Below are 18,442 nucleotides of genomic sequence, written 5' to 3'. Positions count from 1 at the left end.
AATGTATGTCAAGCAATATAGGCACAGGAAAGGAGTACAGCTGAGTCCTGTGCTTCCTGATTTTTATTGGCTTATGAAAGCAGTGAGTTGTGGTCCACACAGCTTCAGGTTGTCCTGATGCCCTTGTGCTTATACCTGAGTTTTCTTTTCTTTTCAGTATCAATAGTTATTGAATTTTCATTGACTTACCATGTCCCTGAATTATTATCCAGAATCTGACTTTGGTGCTTACCTAAACTACTAGTGTGGTAGCAAAGGTTTGGATTTGAATCCAGAGGGAAAGAGAAAAGGAAAATCCCATTTATTGAGTGCTTCTGCTCCTTCATTCATCTTTTTTGCACTGTTGCTATGAGCCAGGCATTATGGAAGGCAGTATCAGATAGTCGCCCAAGGACATGAGTGCTAGGGGCAGGTATTTGGCACAGTGGTTAAGATGCTCCTTGGGAAGCTCACATCCGGTGCTGAAGTTCCTGAGTTTGAGTCTGGCTCCAAGTCTGGTCCAGATTTCTGCTAATGCAGAGCCTGGGAGGCAGCAGATGATGGCCCAAGTACTTGGGTTCCTATCACCCCTGTGGGAAACCCAAATTGAGATTTAAGCCCCTTCCTTTAATCTGGCTCAGCCCTGGCTTTTGGGGGTATTCGAGGAGTGAACCAGTAGATGGAAGGAAGATCTCTGTGTCATTCTTCTATCTGCCTTTTAAATAAATAAAAAATACAGAAATGAAAATTTTAGAAATAGGACATGGGAGCTAGAGTCAGGATTTCTGGGTTTGGATATTGGTCCATCAGTTATAGCTATGGGGCCATATCAACTTCTCTTTCTCCCTTCCTTCTTTCCTCCCTCTCTCCCTTCCTCCCTCCCTCCCTCCCTCCCTCCCTTCCTTCCTTTTTTTTTTTTTTTTTTAAAGAGATTTATTTATTTGACAGAGTGATAGAGAGAGGGAAAGAGAAATCTTCCATCCTCTGATTTGCTCCCCAAATACCTTTAATAGCTGGGGCTGGGCCAGGCCAAACCCCAGAAACCTGGAACTCCATCCAGGTCTCCCCTTTTGGTGGCTGGCACCTAAGTACTAAGTACCATTAACTGCTGCCTTTCTAGGCACATTAGCAGCAAGGTGGATTGGAAACACAGAAGCCACAACTCAAACTGACCCTCCAAAATGAGATGCAGGCATTGCAAGTGGTCCCTAAACACACTGCACCACACAACATTTGCACTTATAATGACTTCTTTAACTTCTCTGTGCCTCTGGGTCCCTATCAGTCAAGTCACTGATAGTATCCACTCCATAGGATTGTTGCAATTAATGACTTAAGGATATAGAATGAGTAGATGATGACAATGGTAATTATGGGGAGAGGCTGGGATCAGGATTCAGGTAGGCCCTTCATTGCTCACATGCTGCTCACACTCACATGTGTGTGTATGTGTTTTAAAACCGGAGGTACTGATGGATGAAGTTGGAGAAGATGCAAGTAATTACAGTGAAGTATGGTGAATATCTGTAGGAGAGGGGAGTACAGTGGGAGCATAGAGCTGTGGATTCAGGCTCCCCCTCTGGTCAGGGACACATGCTGTAGAATGTGATGTTTAAGCTGAGATAGGCAGGAGTAAAAGTTAGGTAGGCAGAAGTAGCAGTATATGTGATGATCTGAAGAGAAAAGCAATTTGTGTTGTTTAAGGAACTGAAGAAATTCAGTGAGTTTAGAGTGTGGGATATAAAGAGGGTGGTGAAGAAATGTGGCTGGCGAGGAAAGCAAAAAGCAGATCATGGAAAAATCAAGTCATGTTAAAGAGTTTGGGTGAATAAGAACCAGGTAATCTCTTTGGGGGCTTCCAGTAATTCTTTCAGTCATCACAATTTTGTGATATAGTTATTAGCCCCATTTTGTTGATGTTTCCCAGCCTTGGAAGTAGTAAAGAGAGAAGTTGAGCCTGCTTTTGACTCCAAAGCCAGCGTTGTTTTGGTGCCAAGAGAGGATTTTGACCCTTGAAGACTGGTTGTTAGCTTTATGACTTCAGGTCATCCTCTTAATTTTCTTTAGCTTCAGTTTACTCACCTATAAAATAGGTAAGTACTAATAGACATCAGCCTCACAGACTTGTGAAAACAAATGGAAATATGCATACAGGGCCAAGTATAGTGCCTGGCAAATAGCCAGAGTAACCCCTGCTTATGAACCCAAATTCTTATTAAAAAAAAATGGTTTTTTTCCCCTCAGTGTCCCAGAGAACTGAAATGGCCTCCATCAGCAGCCACCTGCATGTTGGCTTGATTGTTAGTCATCTTGCCAAAGATCAGTTGAAATCCACACAGGAATCAACTTTGCACAAAGGCGATTTCCTCCTTCAGCGACTTGACAGGTTCAGTGCATTGGGCTGTCCTCTGCCCTGCAGGCCTGCAGCTGTTTGAGCTTCAGATCTGCTGATAGGAGGGACCCTGAGTGACACCCTCCTGCCTCAGGTTGCTGGCTATCCTCTCCCTCTGTTTCTGGAATCTATGGGGCTTCCTCTGTCTACAGTCTTTGCCTTAATCTCCACCCCTGGATGGAATTGTTACTTTACTTTTGTGTTGTTTAACTTTTCAGATGTGGGTACTAAGGGCAGTCATTTTCTTCCCTCTGTGTTGCCTATAGTGACAACTCAGTGCTGTAGTATTCACTTGGTAGATAATTGCTGTCAACAGGATGGAGCTTTTGGGTGCTGAGGCTCCCTCTGTCTTTTTTAATCTTCCCAAAGTTCTCCGAAGTAGAGACAGCATTCTTTTTTAGCCCAGTTAGAGAAAGTAGGGCCTAAGCTTAAGCAATATTCTCATTAATTCTTCTGTGAAGTTGATATTTACTAAGAGTATCTCTGTCACAGGGGCTAGGAAAATCAAAACCAAAAGACAGTATTCCTCAAGTCAAAGCAGGCATTTGAACAAATAACGAAATACAGCAAGGGAAACTTTAGGACAGAGGCATGGTGAAAATGTTCATCTGTGGAGGGTGAGTGAGAGATTCAGAGAGAAAGAGATGCTTCCACTGCGGCTGGAAGGACTTCATGGTGGGGGGGGGGGGGGCATCCGAAGCAGAGGAAATGACAGATACCAAAGCACATTTGAATGAGCAGAAAGGCGCTGTGGGAGGCCCTGTGGCATCAGCATGGCTGGCAGGCCGAGTATAGAAATGGAGCAGTGGTAGACAGGAGCATGACTACAACTCCCACCACTAAGACTCCATGACTCCAAAGACTTCGAGGAGATTGTAGGGACCCTTCATAGTTCACACACACACACACACACACCACGCACATGCACACGCACACACTCTGCAAACTACCTTTCAGCTGTGGATGGACTTTCTTTTGCCCTGGCTTCTTTGCACTTCAGCTTGCCTACACCCCTATTTGTGATCTCCTTCCTTGGCTAAATGAAAACAGATCTTATCACATGGGGACCTGTGACCTGACTGCTTGGAGGAATAAGTTACTAGGTGAAAGGACATCTGTGTCATTTATTCTCTCTGTAGCATGAAATAGCTGGGAAAGAGTAAAGTCTGTCTGTGGTCAAACACCTGGGTTCCTCTCTCACTGGCAGGGTCACCAGAGGGGAGCATTAAATTGCTCTTCGAATGAGTCAGACCTGCTGTTCCTGAGGAGACAGGGCTGGTGCAGCTTGAGCTCTGTGGGCAAGTCTGACCCGGCCCCTCTCACTCTTGCCTGTGTTTGCTTTGCAGCTGTGTAAATGAGTATGGAAGATTATGATTTCCTGTTCAAAATTGTTTTAATTGGCAACGCTGGTGTGGGGAAGACGTGCCTAGTTCGCCGATTCACTCAGGTAAGGGAACTGTAAAGGCCAGGGTTGGGTTTCTCAGCCTAGCCGGATGGAATGAGTGGCTGCTCCCAGGACCAGCCCCTTGGCTATGAGATCTTAACTCGCCCTTTGAAAACTCTGTCAACTTTGCAGCCTGGACTAGAATTTTTGAACCACCTCAAGAGATTGTGGCACCATAGGGTACCACCAACCCTCCCATGCTTCTTCTCCCTTTAATGCAGGAGGAGAGAGCCTTTTTTCTGCCAAGAACGATTTGGATATTTATAACAGCATTTGCGGGCCATGTAAAATTATCAGCTTAAAAATAGACTACTATGGATTTATTGATTTTCTAGTCCTACCTGGTAGTTGCCTTGGCAGGGCCAGACCAAATGATTTCGCTGGCCTTATGTGGCCTGTGGGCTGGATATTCCCCACTGCTGATTTAATGAAATGAGCAAGTGATTTTGCTTTCAGTGTGCAGTATCAAAAATAGATTATTAAATTAAAAACAGATTATTAGTTTATGGTAATCCAAAGATAGAAACAAATGACATCAAAGTGAACCTAAATCTTAAGTAAAAAATATATATGTATATATATATATGTATATATATATATAAAACAACAAAAAACCGAAACACTCACATGCAAATTGAACCAGTCTAATTCCCTGCCAATGCACCCTCATATTCCCCCAAGGAAAATGAGTGAGTCATTTTGGTTTAGAACTAAATATGCTGATTTTTCTAAATCTTAAATGAGAACAGTGAATAACTATCTGAATTGAATTGAATGTTCCCTATGAGCTGAAGCCTGATTATATGACAAAAGCACAAGTTTGCTTTGGGGCTGTCTACCTGAGAATCACTACCTGAGATGATAATACCCATGTTTATATAGAAAATAGTGAGAAACAACTTTTTTTTTTTTTTTTTTTGCATTTTTCCCTTTAAAAATATGACTTGGCTTGTCCTGTGAGCCTGGGACAGTTCCCTCCCTTTCCTGGGGCCTCCATGCCTCCTTGCTCTACAGGAGGGGCTGGGTAAGGTTGCAGGCCCCTTTCAGCTCTGACAGTCTGAAACTGGAGAGGCATATGGGGCAACACAGATGCTTTAGGGCCCAGAGTCACTTTGGAAATGTCAGGGTTTTTCCCATCATAAGTGAAAACAGAATAGAACCTGTGCTTTTTACTAAGCCTTGGCCTGGTAAAATTAAAAGTAATAAGCTAACAGGCTTCTGGGGCCCTAGTCAGCTACCATGGAGGTATGTTGGAAACTCCAACTGCTTTACCCCTACCTGACATTAGTCATCTGTTCTGCTTTTGACAGGATATGACTGCAGACCTGCAGATGTAGAAAAGTTTTCAGTCCCTTTATTAAAAATTCCCTTGACATTATCTGATTATGGAAAGGTCACTAAAAGATTATTCAATTCACTCCTCTCATAGTATAGTGGTAAACTTAGATATGGAGGGACTGAGTGACACGCTTAGGATCTCCCATCTTGTTAGTGTCAAGGCCAGGAATAGAATCCAGTTTCCTGGTTCTCAGCCTAATAATTTTCATCTCATGCAGGTTTTAAGCTCTGAGACCATTCTTTTCTTTTTTTTTTTTAAGATTTATTTATTTATGTTGAATATCAGAATTGCAGAGAGAGGGGGATAGAGAACAAGAAATCGATCTTCCATCTTCTGGCTGATTCACTCCCCAGATGGCCGCAACAGCCAGTGCTGGGCTAGGCTGAAGCCAGGAGCTAGAAGCTTCTTCTGGGTCTCCCACGTGGGTGCAGCGGCCTAAGCACTTGGGCCATCATCCACTGCTTTCCCAGGCCAGACCAGAGAGCTGATTAAAGTGAAATAGCCAGGACATAAACCAGTGTCCATACGGGACACACATACCATCATAGGTAGCAGCTTTACCAAATATGCCACAATGCTGGCCTGAAACCAGTCTTTTTAAAAGCACAACCCTGTCATGAAAAGGTGAAAATGATTTTAGTAATTTTTACCAATAAGCACCCTCACTTACTTCTTTCTTATTTAAAATATTCTTTGCTGTGCACTTTTTATAGTTCTTCAGCTCCCCAAAAAGTTCATATTTCATAGACTGGATTAAATTTGTTTTTGTTATTTAGTAGACAGTTAAAACTGAATTAGATTCATCTGTTTTTCAGGCATGAGGGGTTGAGGAACAAAGCAGTGGGGAAACATTGGGAAGGATTTGTTTTATTTTTTGGCATTTGTTAGGTTGCAAAACAGCTGGAGCTATGCACTTGAAGCTTGGCAGCCTTGTATCTGAGCCAAGCAATAACAGAAGAAAATTGACTCAGTATTTGTAAGTAAAGTTATGTCTGTTTATATTTACATCTTTTGCAGACGTGCAATGGAACATTTTCTTTTGATTTGAAGCTCAGCCTTTTAAGATCAAACTTTAATTAAAGAAATCTCTTGTTGGAGAATAAGTTTAATTAAATATGCCCCAGTCTGAGCTGCTGGAGCTAATAAAGTCCATTTTACTCTAATTTCTGGAAATTCTGGGCTATCAGCGAGGAAGCAGAGTTCTCAGAATTCCTTACCCTGCTCCTTCTTTCAGTTTGCAGGAAATGTTATGTAACTGTAAATTACAGTCCACATGTAATTTTGCTAAAATCCTTTCTGTCTGGTTAAGTTTCCAATTTGAAATAAAGACTAAAAATTTTTCAGTGCTTACATCAGCCTCAAATCACTGAATTTGGGGCGCAGAGAGGGGGAGTGGTTTGTCTGAGATCACACAGGAACGCCGTCTGCTGCCTCCTGGTTTAGTGCTATTTCTATTCTGTTGTCTCCCTGATGATTTTATTTTCTTGGATTTTCTCCCCAGTGTCACTGGCCCTGATCCCATGTAATTATATTTGTATGGTACATTGCATGAGGAAAACAGTTAATACCCTCAGGGCAGAGGAAAAGTCACAAGCTTCATCGTCTTGTGTGTGTTTCTCATGCTGAGTTCTTGGTTGTTGTTCATGGTGGTTGCCCACAGTCAGGGCTGATAACCAGCCTTTTAGATGCTCTCTTAAAACATCTAGCCATTTTTCATCCACCCTACTCATCTTGGTCTCATGTCTGTAGGTCCAGGCTCTTCCACCTTATCCTTGATGTCTGATTTTTCTTTCTTTGAAACCAGGCACTCCCACTAACACTCTTTCCCAATTCTCTCCCATCACCCTCTGTGTCTTCTTCTGGCTCTCCTTGTCCCCCTTTTCTCTTTCTGCTTCTGTCAAAATTCCTCTCTCCCACTTTCTCCATCCTCTGCCCACCCCTGCAGCATACATGCAGAGTTCAGTCAAACAAGGCTTTTTTTTCTTCAGGTAACTCAGCAGAAGGAAGGGTCTGGTAAAGGGCAGAGGTTGGGGTGGAAGAGGTGGCGGGTGTTGGGGGTGGGGAGAATTTCATTTTATGGAAGACTTTGCCTCACTCTTATTTTCCATTATGTCTCCCTTAGGGTCTTTTCCCCCCAGGTCAAGGAGCCACAATTGGAGTTGATTTTATGATTAAGACAGTGGAGATAAATGGTGAAAAAGTAAAGGTAAGATATAAATGTTTAATTAAGCTTGTATGTGCTAAGTGGGAGTTTAGGGTAAGTAGTGTTTCTAGCATTTATCCGGTCTCCTAATTGAAGCTCCTGTTTAAAACAATACACTCAGCCATGGCCACTGATTTCCAAACACAAGGTTTTTTTTTTTTTAATCTCTTTTTGGGGCAGGAATAGATTTTGCATCATAGTCTACAGATTGAGAGCAGGACTGGGAAAGAAAAACTAAAGCAAGTTTCCCCTGCTTTCTGTCATGTCAGAGATGATGTAAAAGGAAGGAAGACATTTCTGTGTGGACCTCCTGAGTTAGGCCAATAAGTAGTGCTGCCCCTTCTCAATAGCAGCCCCATGGAAGAGCCTCTCAATTCCTAATGGCATCCATGGCCCAGTCAGTCAAATGATTCATGTTGAACTTACCCTATCTCCCTCACCCCTAGCAAGGAAGAGATACCAAGTGAGGGGCCCAGGGCAGGAATCTTGATCTTTTCCCTGTTCCCCATTTTGTAATTTCTGGATGACTTAGTACCTGGAGGAAGTATGGTTTGTTCAGTAACAGAGAAGCGGGATAGTGTTTATTGAGTACCTGTTGTATGTCGGTGCCTCTGCTGGATGCTTTTGCATGTGCTGTCACAGTCAGCTTAATTCTTTCTATCAGCCTTGTGAGATATGTTGTATTGTTCTTATTTTATCAGTTTCAGAGAGATTAGATAACACATATCCAGGACTGTGCCAATTGGAAGGGAGGCAGGCAGGATTTGAACCAGCTTTGCCAGCCAGTATACCTCACTGCCTCCCTGGGGTTTCCCTACCACAGAAAGAGGGGAATGAAGACACCACAGGCCCATCACCTTGGAACAAGGACAAGAGGAAGGTGATGGGAAGAAATGAGAAGTAAGACTAAATTACATGGAAGGAGGGTAAAGATACTCATCTACCTGTCTTGCAGAGGTATTGAGATTTCATTGTCAGATCTCTCTTGGCTGAGTCTCACAGAAAAAAGCAATAAGCAGCACAACTAACACTGGCACCAGAGTTCTAGCTGCTCCCTAATCTAAGCATCCCACGTTTGGGTTCATCCTTCTCCCATACTTACCTGCACTCCTTCCTCCAAGTGCTTTGGGAAGGCCAGAGAAGCTCCACGGCACTCTTGCAACGTTTCGTGGACACTCGCCATCAGAGCAATGTTTTGGATGAGTCTGGTGAGTGGGGAATAGAAGTTCTGTTGGTGTCTGTTTCACACTGACTCCTCAAAGTGACTGCTTATTGCAGAAACTTTTCCACCCTCTACAGTAGTAAATAGTAAGCCGGGGGTGCTGGAAGATGACAGTAGGGTATGAAATCCATATAAATGCTAATTGAAAGTCAGAAAAATGGTGTTCGGTTGCGGGGAGAAGGAGCTAGGGTGTTGGTATAGGAAGGAGACTGGAGTATGCTTAGGGGCATCGGCAGGGAGAGGCTTTTGTAGCTTTCTGTTGTTCCCGCAAAGGTTGCCAATTCAAGGAGGTGGGTAAAGATAACTAACATTTCATACATTGACTTCCAGATGTTTGAGTTTCCCTTTATATGTAAATGGCAGGGTGAGGGTGGGGTGAGGGGGGAGATCATTTGTTTAACCAGGAGATTTAGTGTCTGCCATATTCTAGACTCTGGCTAAGGATAAAAGTTAATAAGAAATGATCCCCACTGTTAACAAATATTCTTGTTTTTCTTTCCTGAATCCCCTTTGTTTTACTTTCTGCAAACAATACTCTCATTGTTAAGTGCTTATTACATTCTTCTAAAATTCATCTTTTTATGATATCTGACTTCAACACAAGACAGAGGGTTTGTGTCTCCTCTTTGTATTCATAGCACAATCCTTGTCCCCAAAACCTCTTCGGGCTTTGGAACTTTATAAAAAGTGAGAGTTAGCTGCCGGCGCCGTGGCTCAACAGACTAATCCTCCGCCTGCAGTGCCGGCACACTGGGTTCTAGTCCTGGTCGGGGCGCCGGATTCTGTCCCGGTTGCCCCCCTTCCAGGCCAGCTCTCTGCTATGGCCCGGGAGTGCAGTGGAGGATGGCCCAAGTGCTTGGGCCCTGCACCCCATGGGAGACCAGGAGAAGCACCTGGCTCCTGCCTTCGGATCAGTGTGGTGCGCTGGCTGCAGCGCGGCGGCCATTGGAGGGTGAACCAACGGCAAAAGGAAGACCTTTCTCTCTCTCTCTCTCTCTCACTGTCCACTCTGCCTGTCAAAAATGAAAAAAAAAAAAAAAGTGAGTTAGCTTATCGCCCAAATCCAGTCCAAATCAAAATTTGTGATTCTTTCCAGCCCAATATGTAGAATTAAGATAGAGAATGACCTTCTTCAACCACGTTGGTCCGAGGGCTCATTGACATGTGCACATGTGAAGAGACACTTCTGCAGTCCTTTAATAGAAGAGGGCAGGGCTTTTAGGCATTGCTAAGAAACACTTGTTGGCTTATTGTCATCCCTGTTCTTGAACATTCACTGAGTACCTCTTCTTGGCGATGTCTTTTTGCTGTAGTTTACAGCTTTCTCAGAGACTGTAAGTCAATTGCAAAGGGAATCCACTAGTAAGTGATGTGTGCAACATCACTGACTGGTGAGTTGCAGGGCCAGGACCAGAAACCTAGGTCTCCCTCCTGATTTCTCATCTCTTCCTCAGACACCCTTCCATGTGTTAGTCTTGTAGGATGGCTCTTAGGATGAAAGGCAGTGAATCCAAGGTATTACAAAGATTCTTGTAGCTATTAAGGCTAAGTAAGTGCCAAATCAGTAAAGGCAGAGGTAAAGGAGAGGCCCTTTTCTTAAAGTGGTTTGCATTACGAAGGTGACTACGGGTCAAAAATATAATTAAAATATATGTACCCCACTGACTTGAACATTTAAAATGGTTAAGATGACCAGTTTTGTTATTTGTATTCCAACTCAATTTGAAAAATGGGAAAAAATATATAATTTTCTCTTATCCATTAATTTTTAGTCTATCATATATTAATAAGTAATAAGCAAAACTCTAAGCTCTACTGCCTTTTAACCTTAGGAGATTAATTATAATATAAATAGAAGATTTGCTGTTTTTCTTTCTATCTCTCTCTCTTTTTTAAAAGATTTATTTATTTATTTGAAAGGCAGAGTTACATAAAGAGAGAGAGAGAGAGGTCTTTCATCCAATGGTTCACTCACCAGATGACTGCAACGGTCGAAGCTGCACCAATCAGAAGCGAGGAGCTTCCTCCAGGTCTCCCACGCTGGTGCAGGGGCCCAAGGACTTGAGCCATCTTCTACTGCTTTCCTAGGCCATAGCGGAGAGCTGGATCAGAAGTAGAGCAGCCAGGACTCAAACCAGTGTCCATATAGGATGCGGGCACTGCAGGCGGTGGCTTTCCCACTATGCCACAGTGCCAACCCCATGCTTTTCTTTCTAATCATGTCTATGTTGCATAGAAAAGGGAATCCTGAAAGTATATACATATGTTTTTTTCCTTTGACCATCTTCCATCCATTCATTTGGCCATCCTATGTTATAGTACATGCTCTGTGCTAAGTGCTGTGGTGGGAAAAGTACCTTTGCCCCCTGGGAGCATACTCTCTTCTAGTTCTAGCAGTATTTTTATCTGTGAAACCCTCTTTAGCACCCACTGATCTTTTAAGGAAAAATAGTCCCTCCTTTGTGATTATGCAATCCTTTGTTCATTTAGTTAACCATCATTCAAACATGCTCACCACATACCATGTGCTGGCTTAGGAAGGCACAAGAGCTTAGAAGGTCAATTAAGAGATGGTCTTTGATCTCAAAGAACTCAGCCTAGTAATGAGCTGACTGTAGAATGTGGGTATCCTCAACAATCAACTCTTGGTTTAGAAGCAGACAGCCCGCTATGAGATGGTAGCATCTATCTTTGGCAAGGCCATAAATCAATGTTGTAAAAAATATTTCAGTGGTTTTAACCCTCAAAACTGTTCTCAAGATGTGCTGGTCATGAGAGCACATTGATTTCTAATGGTTGATGGTGTCTAAATCCAATCACAAGTGTTTTAGGGACTCAGTGTGGTTTTAAAGCACTAATGTATTATTCTAAGACACATCCTAGCAGAAGAGAACCATGTCTGTAAGTTTGAGGCAAAGAAGAGAAATAGCTTTGTTCTAGCAAAGCCCCCTAATATGTGAATGGTAGCTTATAGCATACTCAAACTTGATGTATATCATCAAAGAACAGCTGCAGCTTTGAATCAAAGGAGACTCTGTGTGCTGCTACTTTGCAACATGTACTACCTGTCACTCTTCAGTCTCTTCGGCTATGCTGGGATGAGCAGGTGACACCAGCTGATTCATCCTCTTTGGATACAGATGAACATTTAAATTAGTCTTGAGGGCAAAGACAGCAGGGTGGAATGAGTCTTCAACTGGAAAGAGAACACCTGGAGCTTGATTTCCCAGCTTTATGAGTAACCAGTTAGTTAGGAGACAGTTTCCATTAATAAAGGAAGGCATAAGCTTGGCTACCTCACTGGGTTGTTGTATGATTAAATGAGCTAGATAGTCAATGGATACTTGGGCATCTACCTACCATTTTCCACGTACTGTCTTTGGTGAATTAAATGGATCCTGACTTCCTCCTTCATAGAGTTTTCAGTCTAGTGGGAAGAAGATAGCTTTTAAACAAATTATTACAAACAAATAGTGATTCCAAGTGTGTCAGATGCCATAAGGAGAGTGGCAGAATATTTTGCAGGAGAGACTCTTCAGGTTGGGGGATGGGAAACCTAGCCTAATCCGAAAGTTCGAAAAGGTCTTTCCTGAAGAAGTGACATTATTTATTTCTGTAGAGGTGAATGGACCTGTGGCCTGTGAAATGTATACAATGGGAAAGGAAGATTATTGTTTTTGTTAATGTTCTTCTTTCTCAAGACCTTGTGATTTGTTTTATACTCTGATCTCTGGAGAACAGCTCTGGTTCAGTAGTCATCTGCTGTGTACAGGGGAAATCATGACAGAGAAGTGAGAAGCATTTTCCCTTTTTTCTTATTAGAACTATCAGTTAATAGGATTTGGAACTGGTTGGTGACTTCAGGAAGAATGAGAGCTTTCAGCAGGTTGCATGTTATTAGCCTCTTTTCATAAAGAAACAGGTGAAACCCAAGAGATCAAATGACTCACCCAAGGTCACAGAGCTTAGTGGTGGTGGAGAGAAGTAGTTGTTTTTGCCTGCTATGGCATTGCTCTTATTTTTGTGAACAAAGGTAATACTTTAATACATTTATTTGAATTTTGAACTAGAGAAGGTAGTGAGGTTGGGTTTGTCTCCTTCTCTGGCTGCTGACTGAAAGGCCAACAGTCACAGGATAACAGCTCACCCTGTACTGTGACTTCTGTAATAACAACATGTGGTTAAGAACATGGACTCTGAGACCACAGTGCCACGTCAATGTGACTCTGGGACATACTGGCTGTGCAATTCCACTGAACCCATTAAGTTCGTCTGCCTGTGCCTCAGAGTCCTAATGTGAGAAATGAGCATTAAAGTACATAGTATCTACCTCAAAGGGTTATCATGAGGATTATGTGACTCAATACATGTAAAGTGCTTGGAATAGAGCTTGGCATATAATAAATGCTCAATGAATTTTATTTTTTTTTAAGAATAAAGAGAAAAATAACAAATTAAAAAAAGCCCCTCTCTCTAACAAGAAACATCTAATAGGGCCAGCACTGTGGTGCAGTGGGTTAACGCCCTGGCCTGAAGTGTCGGCATCCCATATGGACACCGGTTCGAAACCTGGCTGCTCCACTTCCTGTCCAGCTCTCTGCTATGGCCTGGGAAAGCAGTGGAGGATGGTCCAAGTCCTTGGGCCCCTGCACCCGCATGGGAGAGTGGGAAGAAGCTCCTGGCTCCTGGCTTCGGATTGGCGCAGCTCCAGCCTTGCGGCCATCTGGGGAGTGAACCATCCGATGGAAGACCTCTCTCTCTGCCTCTCCTCTCTCTGTGTAACTCTGCCTTTCAAATAAATAAATAAATCTTTAAAAAAAAACAAAAGAAACATCTAATAATAATACATCATAGCTATGTTTTTAAGGGCAGAAAATAGCCAGGAAATGATTTGGGTGAAGGTATCTCCATTTCCAAACTAAAACAAGGCAATGCTGTCTTTCTTTTCTGCTTCTCCACCTTCATCCTTCTCTTATGCCTTTACAGCTACAGATCTGGGACACAGCAGGTCAAGAGAGATTTCGGTCCATTACCCAGAGTTATTATCGAAGTGCCAATGCCTTGATCCTCACCTATGACATTACCTGTGAGGAATCCTTCCGTTGCCTTCCTGAGTGGTTGCGGGAAATAGAACAATATGCCAGCAACAAGGTCATCACTGTGTTAGTAGGTAAGTAAGAACTACGGAGAAGGCAAACTGAGTTAGGAGCATCCAGGATTTTATAATCAGGTTAAGTTTGTGCCTTGTTACCTTCCAAGAGTATGGTCTACAGCTATCTTAAGTCATGCATTCAGCATCCATTTCTTATGCAGTTGAAGAAAACATGAAATTGGTCCTGAGTTATGGTGATGGTTTAGAAAAATAAAGTAGAAAACATTGCTGATTGATTTTTCTATCAATGTAGGCCCAAGGGAAGAAGTTGGATGTTTATAAAAGTTTTGTGTACTACTATTCATTAAACAGAAACTACTGGTCTAAAAGTAAATGTTCTTATTAACTGGATAAGGAATTTATTATTAAAGCAATTGTTTATTGCCTAAAAAAGTAGAACCTTGGTTAATTTTTTTCTCTTCTTATATTTATGCCTACTTAAGAAATTCTGTTTCAGGAAGAATCTACTAAAGGAAATGCTGCAATTTGTTTGATTTTCCAGGAGGCTAGAACCTCTGTTTCATATGGGGGAAAGCAGAAAACAACTTTTGCTCTTCTGTCATGATAAATACACTATTGAAATAGAATTGCAGGAGTGAGCTTTATGGCACAGTTAAGCCATCGCTTAGGGTAACTGCTTCCCATATTTAAGTGCTGGTTTGAGTCCCAGCTACTCTGCTTCTCATCCCAGGTACCTGGGAGGCAGCAGATAATGGCCCAGGTACCTGGATTCCTGGCACCCATGTGGGAGACCTGAATGGACTTCTGGGATCTTGGCTTCTGCCTGGCCCAGCCTTGGCTGATGCAGGCAGTTGGAGAGTGAGCCAGTTCCATCCCTCCCTCTCTGTCACTCTACCTTTCAAATAAACAAACAAACAAACAAACAAATCATTAAAAAAAAATGTGAGAAGGGAAAAATGGAATTGTAGTGAAAAAAAATTAAAGTTAAGGAAAAATCAATGATGAACCCACTAATAAGGAGGGGCCCTAGGACCTAAATTCTATTTTTTTTTAAATTTTTTTAATTTTTTTATTTTTGACAGGCAGAGTGGACAGTGAGAGAGAGAGAGACAGAGAGAAAGGTCTTCCTTTACCGTTGGTTCACCCTCCAATGGCCGCTGCGGCCGGCGCATCACACTGATCCAAAGCCAGGAGCCAGGTGCTTCCTCCTGGTCTCCCATGCAGGTGCAAGGCCCAAGGACTTGGGCCATCCTCCACTGCACTCCCGGGCCATAGCAGAGAGCTGGACTGGAAGAGGGGCAACCGGGACAGAATCCGGCGCCCTGACCGGGACTAGAACCTGGTGTGCCGGCGCCGCAAGGTGAAGGATTAGCCTGTTGAGCCATGGCGCCGGACTAGAACCTAAATTCTAAATACAACTTCCCACTAAAACATCACTTCTTAGGGAAATGGCTAAATCCAGGTCTGTGGCAGGAAATGTGCAAGAGGTACCTGAAACACTTGTCCTACCAGAAAGAAAATTATTAGAGAATCCAGGGGTGGTGTCTAAAGCATTCAGAAGCCCATTTGTAGAAGATCCCATTGTCAAAGTTGGGACAATTAAAGCATCAATAATAATAATAATTGCAAGGGATTGAATTATATATATAAAATACATTTAATTTTTTAATGTCATGATGATATTAAAAATATAAATGAAGAGCCAGCACTTTGGCATAGAGGGTAAAGCTGCTGCCTGCTGTGCCAGCATCTCACATAGGCATCAGTTCAAGTCCTGGCTGCTCCACACTTCCTATCCAGCTCTCTGCTAAGGCTTGGGAAAGCAGTGGAAGTTGGCCCAAGTCCTTGGGCCCCTGCACCTGCATGGGAGACCCCGAGGAAGCTCCTGGCTTCGGATCAGTGCAGCCCCGGCCATTACGGCCAGTTGGAGAGTAAACCAACCAGTGGAGAAGACCTCTCTCTCCCTATCTGCCTCTCCTTCTCTCTTTATGAACTCTGACTTTCAAATAAATAAATACATCTTTATATATATATATATATATATATATATATATATATATATAATAAATGAACCTTAATGATTATTTTTGGAAGATACTAGGGAACCAACAAGTTACCTTAGGAACTGGTGAATAAAAAGGAAAAAATCAAGCATTTTTCTTGCCTTTCCTAGAAGTGTATGTCAGAATACCACATTTAGAGCATTTTTGCTAAATATAAAAATACCTGAATCTCATCAAGCATTTAGATTTACCCACAAATCTGCAAGAAATACATGTGATGGTATCAAATAACACAACGGGATAAAATAATACAATTTAGACTTTTAAATTCCATAGGATAAACAAATGCTCCATCAAAAAAGAATACAAGAGAGAAAACAATAAAGAGAGAACCTGCAGATAAAAGGAGGATTAAGAAACATAACAAATAACATATGGACCTTATTTAGCTTTCAAGGTGGAGAAAAAGAGATATCTCCAATCTGCTGCTTCACTCCCCAGACATGTATAATATCCAGGGCTAGGACAGGGGCTGAGAACTCAGTCCAGGACTCCTACATGGGTGGCAGGGACCCAAGTACTTGAGCCGTCACCTGCTGCTTCCCGGGCTATGCATTTGCGGGGAGCTGGAATCGGGAGTGAAGCCAGGACTTGAATCTAGGTGTTCACAGCACCAAACACCCACCTTGTCTTTGATTTTAAACTGTTCAGTGGACAGAGCTTGTGTGTGTGTGTGTGTGTGTTTGCTCACTAGAAGGTTGTCTTACTAGGTGGGACTACATGTTCTGTCTCCTGTATCACATTCACTTGAGCTACAGGACAGGAAACATGGCCTAACAGCAGATCAACATTGGGCACCCCTTTTCAATGGAAGGATTCTTCATAGTAGCCCATATAGCTTTCCAGGATCCCCATGCTGCCTCCCCAGTTATATAGTTCAAGTGTAAGGGGAAAAGGTTCACTACAGGGGGCCGGCGCTGTGGCTCACTTGGTTAATCCTCTGCCTGTGGCACCGGCATCCCATATGGGCGCCAGGTTCTGGTCCTGGTTGCTCCTCTTCCAGTCCAGCTCTCTGCTGTGGCCTAGGAGGGCAGTGGAGGATGGCCCAAGGGCTTGGGCCCCTGCACCCACATGGGAGACCAGGAGAAGGCACCTAGCTCCTGGCTCCTGGCTTCGGATCAGCACAGCGCTGGCCGTGGCCGCCATTTGGGGAGTGAACCAACGGAGGGAGGACCTTTGTCTCTGCTTCTCTCCCTCTCACTGTGTATAACTCTACCTGTCAAATAAATTAAAAAAATAAAAGGGAGGATTCTTCTCCCTTTAAAAAAAAAAAAAGGTTCACTTCAGGCAAGTGTAGGATCTGCTTCAGCCTAGAAGCTGCAATGCTCTGTTGGAGCTAAAATCTCTTAGAACAATTCCACAGGCATAACTTTCAGTCTGCCTTCAAGTGAAGCATCATCATATTCAGGAAAATCCCAAGTTATGGTTTTTCATTAAGCATTTATAATGCAGATGTAGAATTCCCAAGCCAGGTATAATTGATTAATCAGGTGTCATTTAAGCAATGCTGCTAGGTAGCACACTTGACATATTACCTTTGTCAGGTTTCCCAAAGAAAAGATGTAGAAAACTTTTCAATAATCAAATATACTATAAATTATTCACATTGATGCTTCCATTTATAATTCAGGACTTCAGAAATTTTATTTAACCTCATTAATCTCATATCTGTGTTTTCTTCTTCCCATGTCAAAAACCCCAGTTCCCAGTGATATTAGCATAATTACTTGTTCACTTTATCCCATGACACACATATAGCAGTCTCGTGATAATAATACCAACATTGCCATTGACAAGATGATTACTGAAACAGCTCAAGATATTTTCCTTCAATTCTTTTGGTCTTTAATTCTACATACAGAACAATATATGATTAAATTACTGTATCTTTAAATTCACTTGAAATTGTTTCTCTCTGTGTGGTTATACAAGATAAACATAGTAATTTGTTTAATGTTACTTTTGATTTTTAGGAATTGCTTTAAATTTAATTTTGTGATTATATAATTTTATTAATTGTATAATAATATAATAACATTTATTAATTTCTGAAGCCAAATTTACAAAACATATTCATAGGTAATCATTATCCTTTAAGTTAAAAATCTGGTTTACTTTTCCATTAAAAAAGTAGATAAAGTTTGTGTATGATATATATATTAATATCTTCCCTTTTTTAGATAGATAGTTACATGTTATACTTTTTTCTGCTTTGCCTTTTTTGCTTAACTATATCCTAGTTTCTCATTCAATGCCAGTATAATGAAATAGTCCTCATTTTTTTAAAAGATTTATTTATTTGAAAGGCAGAGTTATAGAAAGAGAGAGAGAGGGAGAGAAAGAGGAGGAGAAACAGAGAGAAAGATGGAGGGAAAGATCCACCATCTTTTGGTTCACTCCTCAGATGGCCTCAGTGGCTGGAACTGGGCTGGGCTGGCCAGGAACCAAAAGCTTCATCCAGGAACTAGGAGCAGGGGCCCAAGCACATGGCTTATCTTCCACTGTCCTCCTAAGTGCATTAGCAGGACACTGGATCTGAAATGGAGCTACCAGGACTAAAACTTGTGCTTAACCCACTGTATTACAACTGCAGCCCCTCCTCTTTGCTTTTTTTTTTTTTTTAAGACTTATTTATTTAGTTGAAAAAGTTACAGAGAAAGAGAGGTCTTTCATCTGCGGGTTCACTT

General features: G+C 42.2%; 1 protein-coding gene across 1 annotated transcript in view; it reads left to right on the top strand.

The window, feature by feature from the left end:
- The window catches only part of RAB30 (RAB30, member RAS oncogene family), a 94,623-nt gene that overhangs the window by 66,079 nt on the left and 10,102 nt on the right, over positions 1–18,442 (top strand). Inside the window, exons 2-4 of the mRNA XM_062196786.1 lie at positions 3,718–3,818; positions 7,277–7,360; positions 13,566–13,749. Of these exons, the coding sequence (XP_062052770.1) occupies positions 3,726–3,818; positions 7,277–7,360; positions 13,566–13,749 (361 nt within the window). The 5' untranslated portion in view covers positions 3,718–3,725. The remainder of the gene's footprint in view (positions 1–3,717; positions 3,819–7,276; positions 7,361–13,565; positions 13,750–18,442) is intronic.

Source organism: Lepus europaeus, chromosome 7 (assembly GCF_033115175.1).
Source record: "Lepus europaeus isolate LE1 chromosome 7, mLepTim1.pri, whole genome shotgun sequence".
Taxonomy (NCBI): Eukaryota; Metazoa; Chordata; class Mammalia; order Lagomorpha; family Leporidae; genus Lepus; species Lepus europaeus.
This window is presented reverse-complemented; position numbering and strand designations above follow the sequence as displayed.